Raw genomic sequence first — 16,876 nt, 5'->3', positions numbered from 1 at the left:
GGGATTTTTGCCCATTCTTCAAGGCAAAACTGCTCCAGCTCCTTCAAGTTGGATGGGTTCCGCTGGCGTACAGCAATCTTTAAGTCATACCACAGATTCTCAATTGGATTGAAGTCTGGGCTTTGACTAGGCCATTCCAAGACATTTAAATGTTTCCCCTTAAACCACTCAAGTGTTGCTTTAGCAGTATGCTTAGGGTCATTGTCCTGCTGGAAGGTGAACCTCCGTCCTAGTCACAAATCTCTGGAAGACTTAAACAGGTTTCCCTCAATAATTTCCCTGTATTTAGCGCCATCCATCATTCCTTCAATTCTGACCAGTTTCCCAGTCCCTGCCGATGAAAAACAACTCCACAGCATGATGCTGCCACCACCATGCTCCACTGTGGGGATGGTGTTCTCAGGGTGATGGAGGTGTTGGATTTGCGCCAGACATAGCATTTTCCTTGATGGCCAAAAAGCTCAATTTTAGTCTCATCTGTCCAGAGTACCATCTTCAATATGTTTGGGGAGTCTCCCACATGCCTTTTGGCAAAAACCAAACGTGTTTGCTTATTTTTTTCTTTAAGCAATGGCTTTTTTCTGGCCACTCTTCCGTAAAGCCCAGCTCTGTGGAGTGTACGGCTTAAAGTGGTCCTATGGACAGACACTCCAATCTCTGCTGTGGAGCTTTGCATCTCCTTCAGGGTTATCTTTGGTCTCTTTGTTGCCTCGCTGATTAATGCCCTCCTTACCTGGTCCGTGAGTTTTGGTGGGCGGCCCTCTCTTGGCAGGTTTGTTGTGGTGCCATATTCTTTAAATTTTTTAATAATGGATTTAATGGTGCTCCGTGGGATGTTCAAAGTTTCAGATATGTTTTTATAACCCAACCCTGATCTGTACTTCTCAACAACTTTGTCCCTGACCTGTTTGGAGAGCTCCTTGGTCTTCATGGTGCCGCTTACTTGGTGGTGCCCCTTGCTTAGTGCTGTTGCAGACTCTGGGGCCTTTCAGAACAGGTTTATATATACTGAGATCATGTGACAGTTAGATTGCACACAGGTGGACTTTATTTAACTACTTATGTGACTTCTGAAGGTAATTTGTTGCACCAGATCTTATTTAGGGGCTTCATAGCAAAGGGGGTGAATACATATGCATGCACCACTTTTCCGTTTAACATTTTTTAGAATGTTTTTAAACAAGTAATTTTTTTCATTTCACTTCACCAATTGGTACTATTTCATGTATATCCATTACATCAAATCCAAATAAAAATACATTTAAATTACAGGTTGAAATGCAACAAAATAGGAAAAACGCCAAGGGGGAAGAATACTTTTGCAAGGCACTGTAAAACAGAGAGGTTACGACCCATGATGCATTGCTCATGCAGAGATGCCTCTTGAATACAATATGTACAATCTGCAGTCATGGTAACATAAACAACATATTAGCATCATGGTGGTGGTGGGGGTTAGCGATGACGAGGGTTCGGGAAAACAGAGAATGTGAGTAATATCACTTATCACCAGCCACACGGCACTACACCGGGACAATTAAAGAAGAGGCCTTGTGTTGCTTCAAGAGCAAGACATCTCCAGGGAGGGAAGCACTGAATGCACTATACAGAGAGGTCATTTTTCATTAAACATCATCGCCTTCATGAACACACACACGTGCACACACGCGTGCACACACACATACACACAGACATGCACACACACACACACACGCGCACACACACACACAGGCACACACACAAATACATACACAAATACACACACAAATACTCACACACAGACACTTGTTCTCTGCTGAACTGGGTTGTAGCCGCTGGTAGTGAGAGATGGTGAATCAGTGATCATGTTGAAGGTCAGAGAGGGCAGGGAGAAGTGATAAAAATGCAGACAGGTCAGAGAGAGAGGAGTGTGGAGAGACATTTGGAATCCAGGGCCTGGGCCAAATTGGCCCTTCAATACACACATCTCTTAGTTACCTCAGTAGAATGAAACAAAACAGTTTTGGTAATGTATACTGTCCTTTAGCCTCTCAGATTTACTGTAGAAAATGTGTCTTCTAAATTTGCTTTGCAGTAAAAGCTATTATCTTTAGCAACCTCACCAAAAGGAAGCTGCTGTTCTGGGATGGGTGTTTCACAGAGGAGAACAGGACGAGGAGAGGGTTTTGTAGTGGAGTTCAGAGAGAGGCCTGTTTTGAAGTTTGACCAACTTTGCCTTATTCCGCTAATCAGTCTTGTCTTAGTGAAGCGTTGGCATGTAGGCAAACACTTCTGTCTGGCCCGCAAAATGGTTACACTCGCTCTCTCTTCCCCTTCTTCCCCTCTTTCCCTCTCCCCCTTCCTCTCTCACTTTTTTTCTCTGATCCTAAGAGAAGTAGCCCCACTGTTTCAGATAAAGTGAGATAAATAAACATGTTCCCTGATGTCCCGAAGGCTCCCCACCCTCCCCCCTGAGAGCACACCCTCCTAACGCACTTCCTCTGCCACAATTAGTCTATAATAAATACACTTTAATGCAGATAATGTGCCCTGCTCTCTGAATCTCCCTCTCTTCCTCTCTGTCTTTCTTTCCTTTCTTATTAAGCCACATTAAGACAGGATCTGACTTTGGGTCACACGAGAGGGAGAGAGAAAATGATGAATTATTCTCAGAGCTACTCACAGCTGCAAACAATAGCTGCAAAGAAAATACAGATATTGTAACGTATGCAAAGAATCGAGAGCATTTGCAGTCAAGTCTCACTTCCTGATGGCTTTGATAAGATTAGTTGCTTTCTTAAACAGGATGTGTGCTGCTTTTAAAAAACTGCTCTATGGACATACCGAGTACAGTTGCATAACGGCCTGCCTTGACAGAGTGCCTGCAAGAATTGAAAGTTTCCTTCACATGAAGTCTCTCCAGATGAGCTTGAGCGAGTTTATCAAAGTGATGGAATAAAGGAGATTTAACATTGTCATATTAAAAAGACATGCAGTGGTTCAATATTTAAAAAGCCCATTTGCCTGGACAGAAGTGCTTTTTCATTCAAGAGCATATGGCTTCCCTACCTGTTTGTAGTCTCCACCTTATCTTCTCACAGAGAAAAAGGGAGAGAAAAATAGATATTTTCAAAGACATTGAAGAATCGTTCAATGAACGGGCGGCATGATGTAAAAGAATTACTTGACTTGCTTTCCATAATGAGTATCTCTAATTAGCCATACATTTGTTTTGTGAAAACTCCATTCTACAGTTGTGAGGAGATGGTAAGTATGTTGAAGTAGCACCCAGCCCCTCTCCTCCCTTCCCTGCACAAAGGCAGCATCACTTGGCTTCAAGGCACAATTTACCTCCCCACGTATGCATACGAGCGACGGAAAATAGTCAGGAGTGTGAGGGATCTTTTTTTTTTGTTTAATTAGCTATGCAACAATTAAAGGATCCACAAACTAAATTGAACCTTGTCTCCGTCGCCTCCCAGTTTGATTTCAGCACCTGTCACAACAACAGCCCCTGTTCAGCCATTATGCAAAACTTCCTAAGAACAAGAACCAGCATGAGGAGGAGAAAACGGCAATTATTTCTGATATTCACTTACTGTATTTCAGGTAATATTGACATTTAGAGTTTCGAAAGAAAAAAAGAAAAATCCTGAAAGGGAAGAAAAGGTGGCCCGGTTGACTTTTTCAACTGGCGCTAGGCAGATATGGCTTTCTTTTGCCAACATTATAGCCGTTCTAATGCCTGTGAGAGTGTGATGATGGGTGACTCACTCAGCACTACCGGGCTACCCTTCTCATTTCCCACTGTAGAGTGAAAACAATCGCTGGGTTGATTGTACTGTTAGCATGTCTGCCTTTTTAAGAAACAGTGTCAGTGATGCCTTGCTAGCGATGTGTCATTGTATTCATTTTCCAGTATGTAGTGTTCAGATGCAGGCAGGCATCCCAGGGGAATAATGTAAGCCATGATCGACCCTACACGGACAGCTACACTGTGGTCATTGTTCGGTGGCCTTTCTCTGCTGTAGAGTAACCATGCGTGATCAGCGATTCGACCGTGACTACTGTAGCCTGCCATGAGGACGCGGCCCTGTTTTCCCGACAGAGGGTTGTGTCACGAGGGAGAGGGTAGGAGGGGAAAACGGCACATGACAGAATACGGACAATCATTTACATGTTAGAAATTCTTTCCCCATTATCTAAAATCATTCCCTTTTTCCATCCCTTTTTGTGCGCTTGTTTGTCCTCTGTCATCTATCTCATCCATCTCCCTTCTTATTGTGAAACACAGTCTGGTTAACAAATGTTCGAGCCAATTAATCCCCCCACTCGTCACAATGCATAAAATCAACTGGCAGGAGTCTCTCCACACCGCTGTGACCACTATTGCAAGATATATACATGAAAAAGGCACACACACACACACACACACACACACACACACACACACACACATCTGCTGGTCATCAAAATAATACCAGGAATGGTTAGCATAAAAGGAAGCTTTGAGCTTTTGGCCCGGCTCCGGTTGATGATGTGGCTGACCAGGACAATGAACTGTGGGAATTCGCTTGTCTCCCGTTGATCTTCCTCCTTGGCATCCCGAAAGCCTGTCAGACGCAGGGATAAAAAGACAGGCATTTTTCTTTCTCTCTTTTCTTTCTATTTTCTTCTTTCAGCGGGGGCCTCATAGTGATCTGTGGAGATGAGCTGAAAGCTGAACTACCTGTTGACAAGTCCTCTTAAGAGACCTCAATGACATATTGTGTGGGACTACAGAGCAGAAAGGAAAGGCCCAGCTAGGTCGATTCATATTTGTCACCGTTGTATAGCGTTCATGTTCTTGTATAGAATTTTTGTTTTGATATATTGGGTTGCTTCATTCGTGCTATGTTGTGAAGCTCGAGTCTTGGTTCTTAACTCCTATGTTAGCGTAGTTGTTGTGTGCGGTCTAGGTATGTTGGAAGAAACGGACTAGGTTTATTGTACTTTATTTCACTTGTTGTGCTGGGAACCGTTCTGTTTTCGCCTCATTACAGCATGTAATAATCCAGTTCAGTCAAAGAGCATGGAGAGGAAGAAAAACAACTCACTTTTCTATTGGGTTAATGAGAAGAGTTCCGAAGACCACCTGCAATAGACTAAACATGCATGAGGAAAAAGTCATATTGGTTTCAATTTACTGCCATGCTTAAAATGAGCCAAGATTTCTCAACTTGTGTTGGTATCTGCTTTCCTTCAATATTTTGTAAATATGCATTCCTCAGAATATGTAACATATGGCAAACGCACACATTTTCCATCGGATTGTTTTCCCCCTCTAAATTCATTAATGATTTGGTGCAAATATGATGGAATTCCGTTACTTTGTGAATAATGATTGATTATTTAAAAGCAATGACCTTCATTATAACTTAATGAGGTATTGCATTGTAATTAGTTAATGGATTCTTGTCAATACATGCCAAAATAACAAAGTATTGCCTTACTAATGGCTTTTCCATTCATAATTTCTCCTTATAAACCTAGTTAAAACAATAACAAAGTGGCAAATCAAAAGGCTGAGGGATGGACCTGGAGAAATGTAACCACTTTCAAATTCATACACAGAGCTATGGATGCAAGGACTGAACATCCATGATATCAAAATAATAGTTTTAAACATGTTTTGAGGCTATACAGTGTTTTTTGTATTACGTTGTTTACTAACATTAGAGTAAAAAAAAAACTTAGATTTGGGGTTCAATCAGTACTTCCACACTGTCTTTTATGAAATCCAAAACCTTCACAAGAGCATGTTTAGGCATACTCTACTTACAGTATGTGTTTTTTGCCTTAGAATATGCAAATGTCTGTGGTGTTCAGTGTGTACATCATTTGTAATACTCACTGAGCAAGTGTTCTCTGTTTCGTTCAACTTTGCATGTACTTTACAGGATCAGAGCACATTTGCCCTCATACATTTGCGATGCTTGTTGCTTAGATAATGACACGCACTGAGCACAAATATATTCGGACAGAAATACACTTCCATTGTGTTAAAGATACCGGCCGTAATTAAGCTGTGGGTTGCAGAGCAATTTGCTCAGAAAAAAAAAGAAGAGAAATCTGGTTTTGTGCCGCTTTACTAAAAACGGTAAATATTAACCACAAACTGTAAAGTAGAGCACTACTGCACCTCTGTGAGAGAGTGCAAAAGGAAGTCTGGTGGCTTTGCAGGCGTCATTTGAGCCTTATCGTTAATGAAAGAGCATTGTTGTAGACACCAGACAAACGTTAGATCTGTTTCAGGTTAGAGCGAGCGCAGACATTGCTACAGTGTGCTGTTTGGATGGCAGACATGTCAAGGTCAAACATACAGGTGTACAGTTACTCGGGAGCTACTTGTAACGCTAACTATGACGGTAAGAAGTTACGACTTGTGACCCTGTGATGTTTATAATGCTAACCACACAGACTTGAATTGCGTACTTGTGTACAAGAGAATGAAACGTTGGATTACTGGTACTTACTGTCTACCAACTGGTACAACTTCCTCTACGTGTGTACATCAACAATTTTTCTTTTTTTCAGAAACAGAGTTCCATATGAGTGAAATAAGACTGTCATGAATACACGGAACACTCACTGTGTCAGTGTTCTAAGAGCCACCTGCATTGTTACTTATAGAGGGCACTCTGATATTGAATTGTTGTCAAAAGCAATGTATGTGTGTGTGCGCGTGCGTGCGTGCGTGAATGTGTGTCTGTGTTTGTGTGTGTTGCATGCGTGTTGATAGGATGGGGGGGGGGGGGGTGTCACATAAGAAATGTCCTTTTTAATCAAGAAAAAAAATATAAAATGACTTGGGAGCAAGGGAGGCATATTAATGGAGTTCATTTGCATACGCTTGTCAGCAAGGATACGTAAAAAAAATAAATATGGATTTGTCAGTTCATTTCACATTATTCCATTGTCTATCTGCCTTTGTTATATGTTAAAGATAAAGCCGGAAATCAAATTGAAGAAAAGGGCAAGCTGCTATCTCTATAAATGAGCAACAGCTCATCAGTCTTGCTTGAATCATAGATGTCTATGGCAAAAGGCAGCGTGTATGCAGGGCACTTTCAAAAAGGGTTCCGTCTGATATTGGCCGAGTTTACAAAGGATTGTGGGTGGCACATTTAAGAGTCACTTCATTTTGTCTGGCAATGGACAATCCTTCCTTAGAGATCAGGATGAGAAAGTTGTCCAGAAACTGGTTTTATCTACCTGTGTATTCTCCCAACATTGTATTTAGAAAATATACTCATATCAGTGTAATATTATTGCAGTATTACAAAGATGTTTTCTGAATGGTATTTGCAGTAGTGTGGGATAGTATATCTGTGTCTCAGTTACATGATAATAAGCTCATACAGTCGTGCGTGACCTCGTCAATGTAAGCAGGCTCTGCATACATGAGGCATGCCCAGTCATCACATAGTCTACATAATATAGCCATTATATCCTTCAAGGGTTCATTTGATGGCCTTCTCCTTTATTACTAGACAATGATTGCAGTCACGTTCTAGAGAAGAAGAAAGTATTCATAAGCAGCCCACAGATCGTATTCATATTTTAGAGATAAGAGTCAACAACAAGCAACAGTATTGGAAGAACGGTCGGCTAAAGAACAGCCAGGCCTAAGTCTTCCAGGGTCTTCCAGGGTGCGTCAGCAATGTGCTTCACTCCCACATCCTCTCTATCGTGTGTGTACTTTACATGTGTAACGGTTTGATTCAACATTTTTTTTATTTATTTCAGTTGTTCTGTCTAGCCTTGTCAGTTGGTGGGTGTCTGGGTTAGCACCAGTTAGAAGCCGAGATAGGCATAAGCTAGAGAGAGAGAGATCTTAAAAGCGAGAGCGAGTTGTCTTTGAGCCCTGTGAAGTGTGAGCGGGTGTGTGTGTGTGTGTGCGTGCGTGCGTGCGTGTGCAGGTGCATGTGTCTGTGTGTGTTTCGGTTGGGGGTGTCCCTGAATCCACAGGCGTCTGGACATAAACTGATCTCACTCCACTAAAAGATAACTCATGTTATGCTAGTGCTAAGTCCCTGAAAGGATTTTTTTTAAAATGATTATAATCGTGTGTTATAGCACGCTGCCACTGTTACTAGGCAGCATACTAATCAGCTTAATGAGATATTATACAGTATTTTGTTGACCAAGGCAGAACTCACTTTATTGTTTCTGAAGCTTGACCCCACCTGTTGCAAGTTAAAAACACGCCATTATCCTTCTTAAGAGAGGGGAGGGCATCACAAACAACCGGCAAGCAAGAAGACAAAAACAGACTCTGCTTGTGTATTCCCTTCAGCTTGACGGTGTATGCTCTGGGCCGTTGAAACCATTCTTAATGGCTTGGAGGCCTCTGATACATTGGGAACCCATTCAATAACACCAACTGTTGTTTTCCTCATTGGAAGCCATGAGAGGAGGGGAAGAGAAGGCAAGAGAAAAGTGATTCACATCAAATGTAATGTGCCTCTTTAATGGAGAATTACGACTAGACAAGTGTCGCAGTAGGGAGATAAGAGCGTGTGTTTACTGAAGTAACCCCTTGGTTTTAAGTGCTATTGTTAATATCATAATTGTAGCATTGCGGTAGCTTCATGACAATGGCATTGCTCCGTTTCATTAAGGCGTGTAATTGGAGGAATTCTGATAGGATGGGCCCAAGTAGCATAATTAGGCAGTGCCCGCCGTGTTTACTGTGTAATTATTGCATCCAAAACTGTGTTACAGTTTGAGAAAGTTCTGAGGGTTACAGTCTTCCAACCACAAGTGTGAGAACATAAGCTGTACTGAAAATCAAAAGAAGAAAATGACATTTATATGGGCGGCAGGTAGCCTAGTGGTTAAGAGCGGAATAGGTGAAAATCTGTTTTTGTGCCCTTGAGCAAGGCACTTCACCCTAATTCCTCCTGTAAGACACTCTGCTAAATGACATCTCTATTTCCATTCATCATGCACTGACAATTTACTCTAATACTTCTCGTTCTTTTCCGGTGTTCAGATTTTTGGATGAGCCATAGCTCTTTTTTAATGCATTGCTTATCAGGTTGATTGACTGTGGTTGACCGTTGTGATATCCTTCTCTCTTACAGGATGGAGGACTCTAGTTTGTGCCTTGGTGTGTCTTCAGCAGTATCGGACGCTGACAAAGACCATCTGAGCAACGCTGTGCTAAATGGCCGATACCCCATCAGTCAGAAGCTCCACCAGCTGACGGCCCAGCTGGGCCACGCCTTTCCCGACCTACAGAGCCGACAGCAGATCCCTGAGGAGAAAGCTGCCACCCCATTGGATGAGAAGAGCCACGCTGCCCTGGCCAGTCAACCAATCAGCAGTCAGATGGCACTGCTCGCCAACCAGCTCAACCGGGACATAGATGCAAGTGCCCTGGCCAACCTGAATGGGCGTGTGGACCTGCAGCAGTTTCTCAATGGGCAGAACCTGGGCATCATGTCCCAGATGAACGACATTGAAGACGATGCCCGCAAGAACAGGAAGTACCCTTGTCCGTTGTGCGGCAAGCGATTCCGCTTCAACAGCATCTTGTCGCTGCACATGCGCACACATACAGGTGAGAAGCCTTTCAAGTGCCCCTACTGCGACCATCGAGCAGCACAGAAGGGCAACCTCAAAATCCACCTACGCACCCACAAGCTGGGAAACCTCGGTAAGGGACGTGGCCGTGTCCGTGAGGAGAACCGTCTTCTACATGAGCTGGAGGAGAGGGCCATCCTGAGGGACAAGCAGATCAGGAGCAGCAGCCTCCTTCAGCCAGCCCAGCCCCTGCAGCACCAGCCACACCTTGGCCCTCAGAACCAGCAGCAGCAGCAACAGCCTGGCTCTGCCTGTGGCCTCCTCACCCCCACCAGCCTGGGCACTCCAGACTCCCTCTCCCAGCCGTCGTCCTCCCCCAAGCCGGCCGGCGCCCAAGATGACCAGGCCCTGAACCCACCCACTGGATTCCGCTGCACCTTCTGCAAGGGCAAGTTTAAGAAGCGGGAGGAGCTGGATCGTCACATCCGCATCCTGCACAAGCCCTACAAGTGCACCTTGTGTGAGTTTGCTGCCTCGCAGGAGGAGGACCTGATCAGCCATGTGGAAAAAGCCCATATCACGGCCGAGTCAGCTGCGGGACAGGGTGCAGCTGGCGGCTCTGAGAAGCCTGCCAACGAGTTCCGCTGTGAGGTGTGTGGCCAGGTCTTCAGCCAAGCCTGGTTCCTCAAGGGCCACATGCGCAAACACAAGGACTCATTTGAACACGTCTGCCAGATCTGTGGTCGTCGCTTCAAGGAGCCCTGGTTTCTCAAGAACCACATGAAGGTCCATCTCAATAAGCTGGCCATCAAGAGCAAGCCCCCAGCAGAGGACATTAACGCTGTCAACACCATGAACAGCATGGCCCAGGAGGCCCACGCTAACCTCTACTCACGCTACATCTCCTGCCTGCAGGGCGGCTTCCTATCCCCAGACAAACAGGGTCTGAGTGAGCAACACCAGATGCTGGCCAAAGCCGGCATTGCCATGAAGGAGAAGGAGATGCTGGGGAAGCTGCTAGGCCCCATGGCAGGGATGGGCCATGGCCTTGGTGAAGGGGAGAAGCGCTCTCTCCTGGGCTGCCTGAACCTGGTGCCCCCCCTGAAGTCCAGCTGCATGGAACGCCTCCAGGCGGCCGCCAAAGTTGCAGAGATGGACCCGCTGAATAGTTATCAGGCCTGGCAGATCATGGCACGAGGCATGGCCATGGACCGCGCCTTTATGCCCAAGGAGCAGCACCATGAGCAGCACCATGAGGAGATGACCAATGCTGCCGGCATGGCCTTCACTAAAGAGAAGCATGACTACCCTATGATGGGCTCCAACGATGGCTCCAAGCAGAAGCAGCACATCGAAGCTCTGCATGGCTCGAAGGCCGGCAGTGGAGCCATGATGCCCCTGAAAGACGACGGAGTGGGTTTCGACAGCCACCGTGACTTCATGCCACATCATGGCGGCCATGGCCTGGGCCTGGGCCACGGCCTTGAGTACAACCACCTGACTAGCCTGAAAGAGAAACCCACAGAGTGTCCTGACTGTGGCCGGGTCTTCAGGACCTATCACCAGATGGTGGTCCACTCTCGGGTGCACAACAAGGAGCGGCGGCCCATAGAAGAAGCCATCCAGCAGCAGAACAACACCACAGGACTGGATGAGCGGCGTGGCTCGGCCAGCGACCCAGATTCCCAGTCCATCAGCAGGTCCACCACCCCTGGATCCTCCAACGTGACGGAGGAAAGCGGAGCCGGAGGAGGCCACTCCCAGACCGGCAGCGTCCAAGACGACAGCCCACACCCTTCCTCCCCATCCTCAGGTAAGACAAAGTCATTACTATACCCTGAATAACGATCAATCCCATAGTCACATTATCCTTACTATCAGGACTTATTCCAATGTATTCTTCATTATTTATATGGGGAGGACACGTAAGGGGGAGACCACTGTGTCCAAAGAGGATAAGTCCTTACACAAAATGAGTTTGCTGATGGCTGGCACAAGATCTCTGACAGACGCCATTTACTTTGACATCCCTTCGACACAACACTGGACCCTAAGGAGTCCACTTAGACTGGAGAGAGAGAGGGGGGATCTGATCAAAACTGCCTGTTCAAAAGCAGAAAAAAACACCCTCACAGAGGGTCTATAGGATACTTTCTGCGCACTGTTTTTACTGGAGAGAGGAGGCCTGTCTAAACACACTCACACACTCAAACAAAACAATCATATGGAGATGCTCAACTCCCACGACGGAGCTGTGACTTGTGTCCTTCACACTGGCACATAGAACACAGACACGGTGTGGTGAAGAACATGCTCTATACAGACTAGCATGTGTCCCCGTGTAAAATGAGTCACGACTACGAGCACGGGCCAAACATATTACGAGTGATGAAAACATCTCCTTTAACATGGGAGGGAAAGTGATTCCACCGTAGCCAAATAAGCAAAAGCAGATACAGTGTATGTTTAGCAGGATTAAGAGAGGCTGTTCCTAATGATTAGAGACGTTTTAAAGGTAACTTTCTCATTCCTTCGGGTGGAACACCACATCTAAGCAGCTCGCCCGTTAATTAGGCCATGACTATGTGATGATCAGTTGGTTTAAGCTAAACAAGACACTAATTAAAGATATACATATGAAGCAGGTCCAAAAAAATTGAACTTCATTTGCGGAGTGAAATGTGCTTTTTAAGTCGTTTGAAAAAAGTGGCTTATGCTTAAGGCTTGAAGCAACTTAATTCCAACAGTACAGACAAAATTGTTTATTTATTCACAGTAGCATAGAGTCCTTATCATCCTAATGTAGTGTGATGGGTTTGAACATGGAATGGGCTATGTTTATTTTAATCTAAGAAATAATAACAGACAACCCCCCCCCATGCACACACCCCAATTAGGAATGAATAAAAACTAGAGTGAGATAAAAACGTATTTTCTTTATAGAGGCTATTAAACATAGCACTTTTCAGCGGGGGGGGTATTTTGCGGAAGTAATTCTCTTCTGAATTTTAATGCAGGAAGTTTCATTTCTTTTTCTTCTGGTTCTCAAGTACTTTGGATCTGAGAAATGTAGCTTATGGCATTTAGTTAACTTTATAAGTATTTACATATGTGTGATGTGAAGAACTTCCACATCATCAAAAACGTACAAATATTGCCAATTGAAATTATATTTACAATAAAACCTACATCAACTGAAATATTTTGGGTATTCACGCTAAACAACGTTGAATATCACACACACACACACGCGCGCGCACACGCACACACACACACACACACACACACACACACACACACACACACACACACACACACACACACACACACACACACACACACACACACACACACTCTCTCTATCTCTCTTTCTCCCTTGCCCTCTTCAACTCTCTCTCTATCTCACTCTCTCTCTGTAGTCCTACCTCGTCTATCAGTGTCTCCTGCCCTGCCGCCTCCTCTGTCCCTCTCTGAGTGCTGTGATGGAGTGTGATCGCCAGCTCAAACGCCTGTGTTTTTCCACCGTACAGGGGGATGCGGGCATCGTGCCAGCTCCCTCCTGCTGGCTCTAACGGGCCTTAAAGTTGACCTTGAGGGCCCCCTACCTGCTTTTGGGGGGTTTGTCTGTGCGGGCGGGGCTTACATTGTTACAGGTACAACCTCTTAGCCTGGTTCTCTCTCACAATCTCTCGTTCAGACACAGTTCACAGGCTTTCTGTTGTGAGACTCAGGAAGCTGTGTATACACCACTCCACCATAACAACAGGGTCAAAGGGGAAATAAACACTAAAGATGTACAATTTGTTGTTGTCTGTATTTCATTAGTGACAGCACAAAGCCCTACAAGTTTTTCATCCTTCATAACATTGAGTATGATTCATATTTGGAGCTTTGGGACACCTAATTTAGAAACTGAGGTGTGTGAGAAAATGTGTCTGCAGCTAATGTGGAGGAAGGTGCCATTTATGTGTGTGTATGTGTTTGCGTATGAGTGTGTTTCTGCTTATGTGTGTGTATGTGTTGCATGAATGTGTCAGTGTTTTTAAATGAACAGGATGTGGCTGGCTATACCTCTCTGTTAGTCTTTATATTATACTCTTGCAATTTTGCTTGTTGAGAATTGTTTGTGTTTCATTGTAAGGCTGTGTGTGCGTGTGTGTCTTGCAAACATTGCTAACCATCACCATACCGCCAACCTCGTAACCACCTTCCCACTGCAATTTTGAGTTAAACTTGAATTACAGTAATCAACAATAACATCTCAACTGTGAAAGAAGGTCGAGACAATCTCTTTTGTCTTTGACACTGCACTTGTTTAAAGACTTGCTGAGAAAAAGTGTCTGCCTCAGAAATATCCTTCAGAGACCTTGCTTCTTTCATCCACAGCAGTAAAACCTTTAATGCTTTTGTATTTCATAGAGACGTCAGAACCTTTCGCCTCTTTTTCATAAGTACAGTCCCCCCCCCCCTAATCATCTCTTTTATTTGTGTTATTAGGCTAACGGATTGGTTTGACTGCGGAAGGAATCTATTGCTTCAGATTTCAGAGTTCTCCAGTCTGAATTGGGCTTGATAAGCAAGAATGTTCCTACTTGATAGTGTCTCTCTCTGAATGCATTATGGTGGGCCTCAGAGCGCCAGGCCCTGCAGAGTGCAGGTCTTAAACAGAGGCTTACCCTGAATGGCGGAACAGAACCCATTGAAACCTGATGTAATAGTATGTAAAGCAGAGCTGCCAGTGTGTTGTAAGATGGGGGGTATTTATGTTAACATCCATTGTAGATTCTAAAATGTAAGAAAAAAGGGAGATGGAGAGATTTGGACGAACTAAAGACAAGTTTAAAGTTGTTTCTGGTTGGGCCTCTCACAGACTAGGAGGATTCCATTGGTTGCTAGCGTGAGGTAAGTGTAAGCAAGCAATTCACTGTTGAAGGCGCTGCGTGGTCAATCCGACGTCTGCATCGGCCGTGCAGCGTTTACGGTGATGCGGCCTCTGCAGAAGTCAGGGCATTCATGCTTCTTGAGCTTTGCGGAGAAGCGCAGAGCTGTTGTGAAGGAAGTTGTCAAGAAAGTGAGTTTTTGTTTACACAGGACCTCCCGCCCCCCACCTACCATCGACCAATCATGTCAATGTGGAGCTATACGAAACCCCCTGCGTTGTTCCAACATTTGGGAGGCGCGCAACTACGCATCACAGAGCTCAGTTTGGCCTCTCTGTGTGCCATACGGAGTCTCCGACCACATTTTCGGATCAAGACTAAATAGGCTCTTACTCTACACCTGTTGTATACGAAGCATGTGACAAATGCAATTTTATTTGGGCTGCGTGGAGGAAATAAAGAGAGCAGAAACAGAAAGAGAGAGAGAGACAGAGAAAAGAGGAGAGGGAGTGAGGCGGAGCGACAGCGAGAGAAATAGAAAGAGTTTGAGCAAAGGGAAGGATGGCAACCAGTTGATGAAAATGACTTGCCGCTGAGAAAGGAGCGTACAGTATGATCATGCAGCTACTCAGAGCCTGGTCGCATCAGACTGTAGAGCGAGAGGGGCTTTTCTCAAGGCCTCGAGCAGGAGCACCTCCACTCCACCCCTCACTCCCACCTCTCTGCTCCGGCTACAAACCTACTGCTCCTATTCCTCTGGAGAATCCCCCATGTCTAAATATGTTTAAGAGGAGCAGCGCTTTAACATGGCAAGGATTAGTCGTATATCCCTAGGTCTTTACGGCTCTCAAACATGGAGGCAAAACGCTTGCGCCATACAAATTGAAATTGGATTTGCCGACTGACGCCTTAGGTTATAAAGCACGGATATTCATCTAATTACGTAATTACAATGGGGGTAATTACACATGCAGACTTACTGTTACATTGTAATTGCTGTGTAATTAAAGCAAAAATAACTAGAACTGTTCATGCCCAAATTGTTAGAAAAGCTTGGTGAGCGTCAAAACGGTAGCTATCTGAAACCCGCTCTGCGTCTGTCTGCGTTCGTCTCCGTGGAAACCCACTCTGGTATAAGATTGCTACTCAATCCCACCTTGACTGTCATACGAAGAGTTACACTTTATCCGTCTCTCATCGTCTTTCTAGCCTAAGAGGCAAGACTACGGACTCTGTTCAGATATGAAGTGGCGACCGAGAACGTCGCCAAAAATAGACATAGAAGTGAAAGGAGAAACAACTCAGGGCATTCGTGTCATACAGTAGATGGCATTGAAAGTGTGATTTAAAAGCCCGGTGGTTTGAAGGCTAGGTAGAGCTGGCCTGTGAAACCCCACCCCAGTGTCAGATGGAGGAGAGCCATCGGTCTGGTTGGCTTCTTCAAAGGGCTGGAGCTAGTATGGCGAAGTAAACAGGTATCTGTGGGATCACGGAGAGTCTCCTTCGGTACGCTCTTTCTCACAAAGATACCGTTCCTCTCTCCCAGTCAAGCCAGACCTTTGAAATGAGAACAGTGTTCTGTCTGTGTGTGTGTGTGTGTGTGTGTGTTTTTATAGCTAATTAGGGGGGGTATTTGGATGAATTATGTCAATGCCTTCCCTCTCTCTTCCTATCTCCATCTTTCTCCCTCTCTCTGTCTCTCTCTCCCTCTTTCTCTCTGTCTATCTCTCTCCCTCTCTCTCTCTCCCCCTCTGTCTCTCCCCCCCTCTCTCTCTCTCTCTCTCTCTATCTCTCTCTCTCCCTCTCTGTCTCTCTCCCCCTCTCTGTCTCTCTCCCCCTCTCTGTCTCAGTTTACCTCTCTCTTTCTCTCTCTCCCTCTTCACTTATTTCTTTCTCTTTGTAATTGACATCCGGGTTCTCTTTTTTTCTTTCTTAATATTTCTTTCTTTCTTTATCTGAGAACTTGCCTGCTTCAAACCTGTGCTGTAGCCACTCTTTTGAAGACTAGCGCCTCAAACTGGCATGTCGTGTCTGTATTTTTTTTACGTGTCACAAAACTCAAAAAGATGTCATTGTGTCCGAAGCAAATTCATTACAGAGCTGTATTTCAGTATTGTAGGTCAGGATTCTGGTGTCTTTCTGGTGTCAAAAGTTCTATTCACTAATTGTCAGTGTGCTCTACTGATTAACATGTCTTGGATAAATGTAGACTTAGTATTTTTGTACACGCTTGCACAATATAAAAGGGCAATTTATTTCTCTTCAGCGGCTCAGTCGATTTCTCTCCCTTTTTTGTACTCACTGTCTCCACAATCTCTCTCTCTCTCCACAATCTCTCTCCCTCTCTCTTAGACTCAATTTGTAAATATTACCCATGGTGGGAATAAGCTAAGCCTTTTTAGATATTTAAAAATTCCAATTGTATTCCAAAGTGTATTTGAAAGAGT

At 44.8% G+C, this 16,876-nt stretch overlaps 1 protein-coding gene across 10 annotated transcripts in view; it reads left to right on the top strand.

The window, feature by feature from the left end:
* Positions 1-16,876, top strand: part of znf536 (zinc finger protein 536) — a 189,288-nt gene that overhangs the window by 72,036 nt on the left and 100,376 nt on the right. For 9 of the 10 annotated variants that reach the window (XM_045708868.1, XM_045708874.1, XM_045708870.1 and 6 more), the window contains one exon: positions 9,108-11,362. In XM_045708868.1, the coding sequence (XP_045564824.1) occupies positions 9,109-11,362 (2,254 nt within the window). In that variant the 5' untranslated portion in view covers position 9,108. Of the gene's footprint in view, positions 1-5,848; positions 6,387-9,107; positions 11,363-16,876 lie in introns of those variants that run through there. The other variant, XM_045708871.1, reaches the window with a different exon arrangement.

This window comes from Salmo salar, chromosome ssa26, assembly GCF_905237065.1.
Source record: "Salmo salar chromosome ssa26, Ssal_v3.1, whole genome shotgun sequence".
In the NCBI taxonomy this organism is placed as follows: Eukaryota; Metazoa; Chordata; class Actinopteri; order Salmoniformes; family Salmonidae; genus Salmo; species Salmo salar.
Note: the sequence above shows the minus strand (reverse complement) of the source record. Positions and strands in the feature narration are given on the sequence as shown.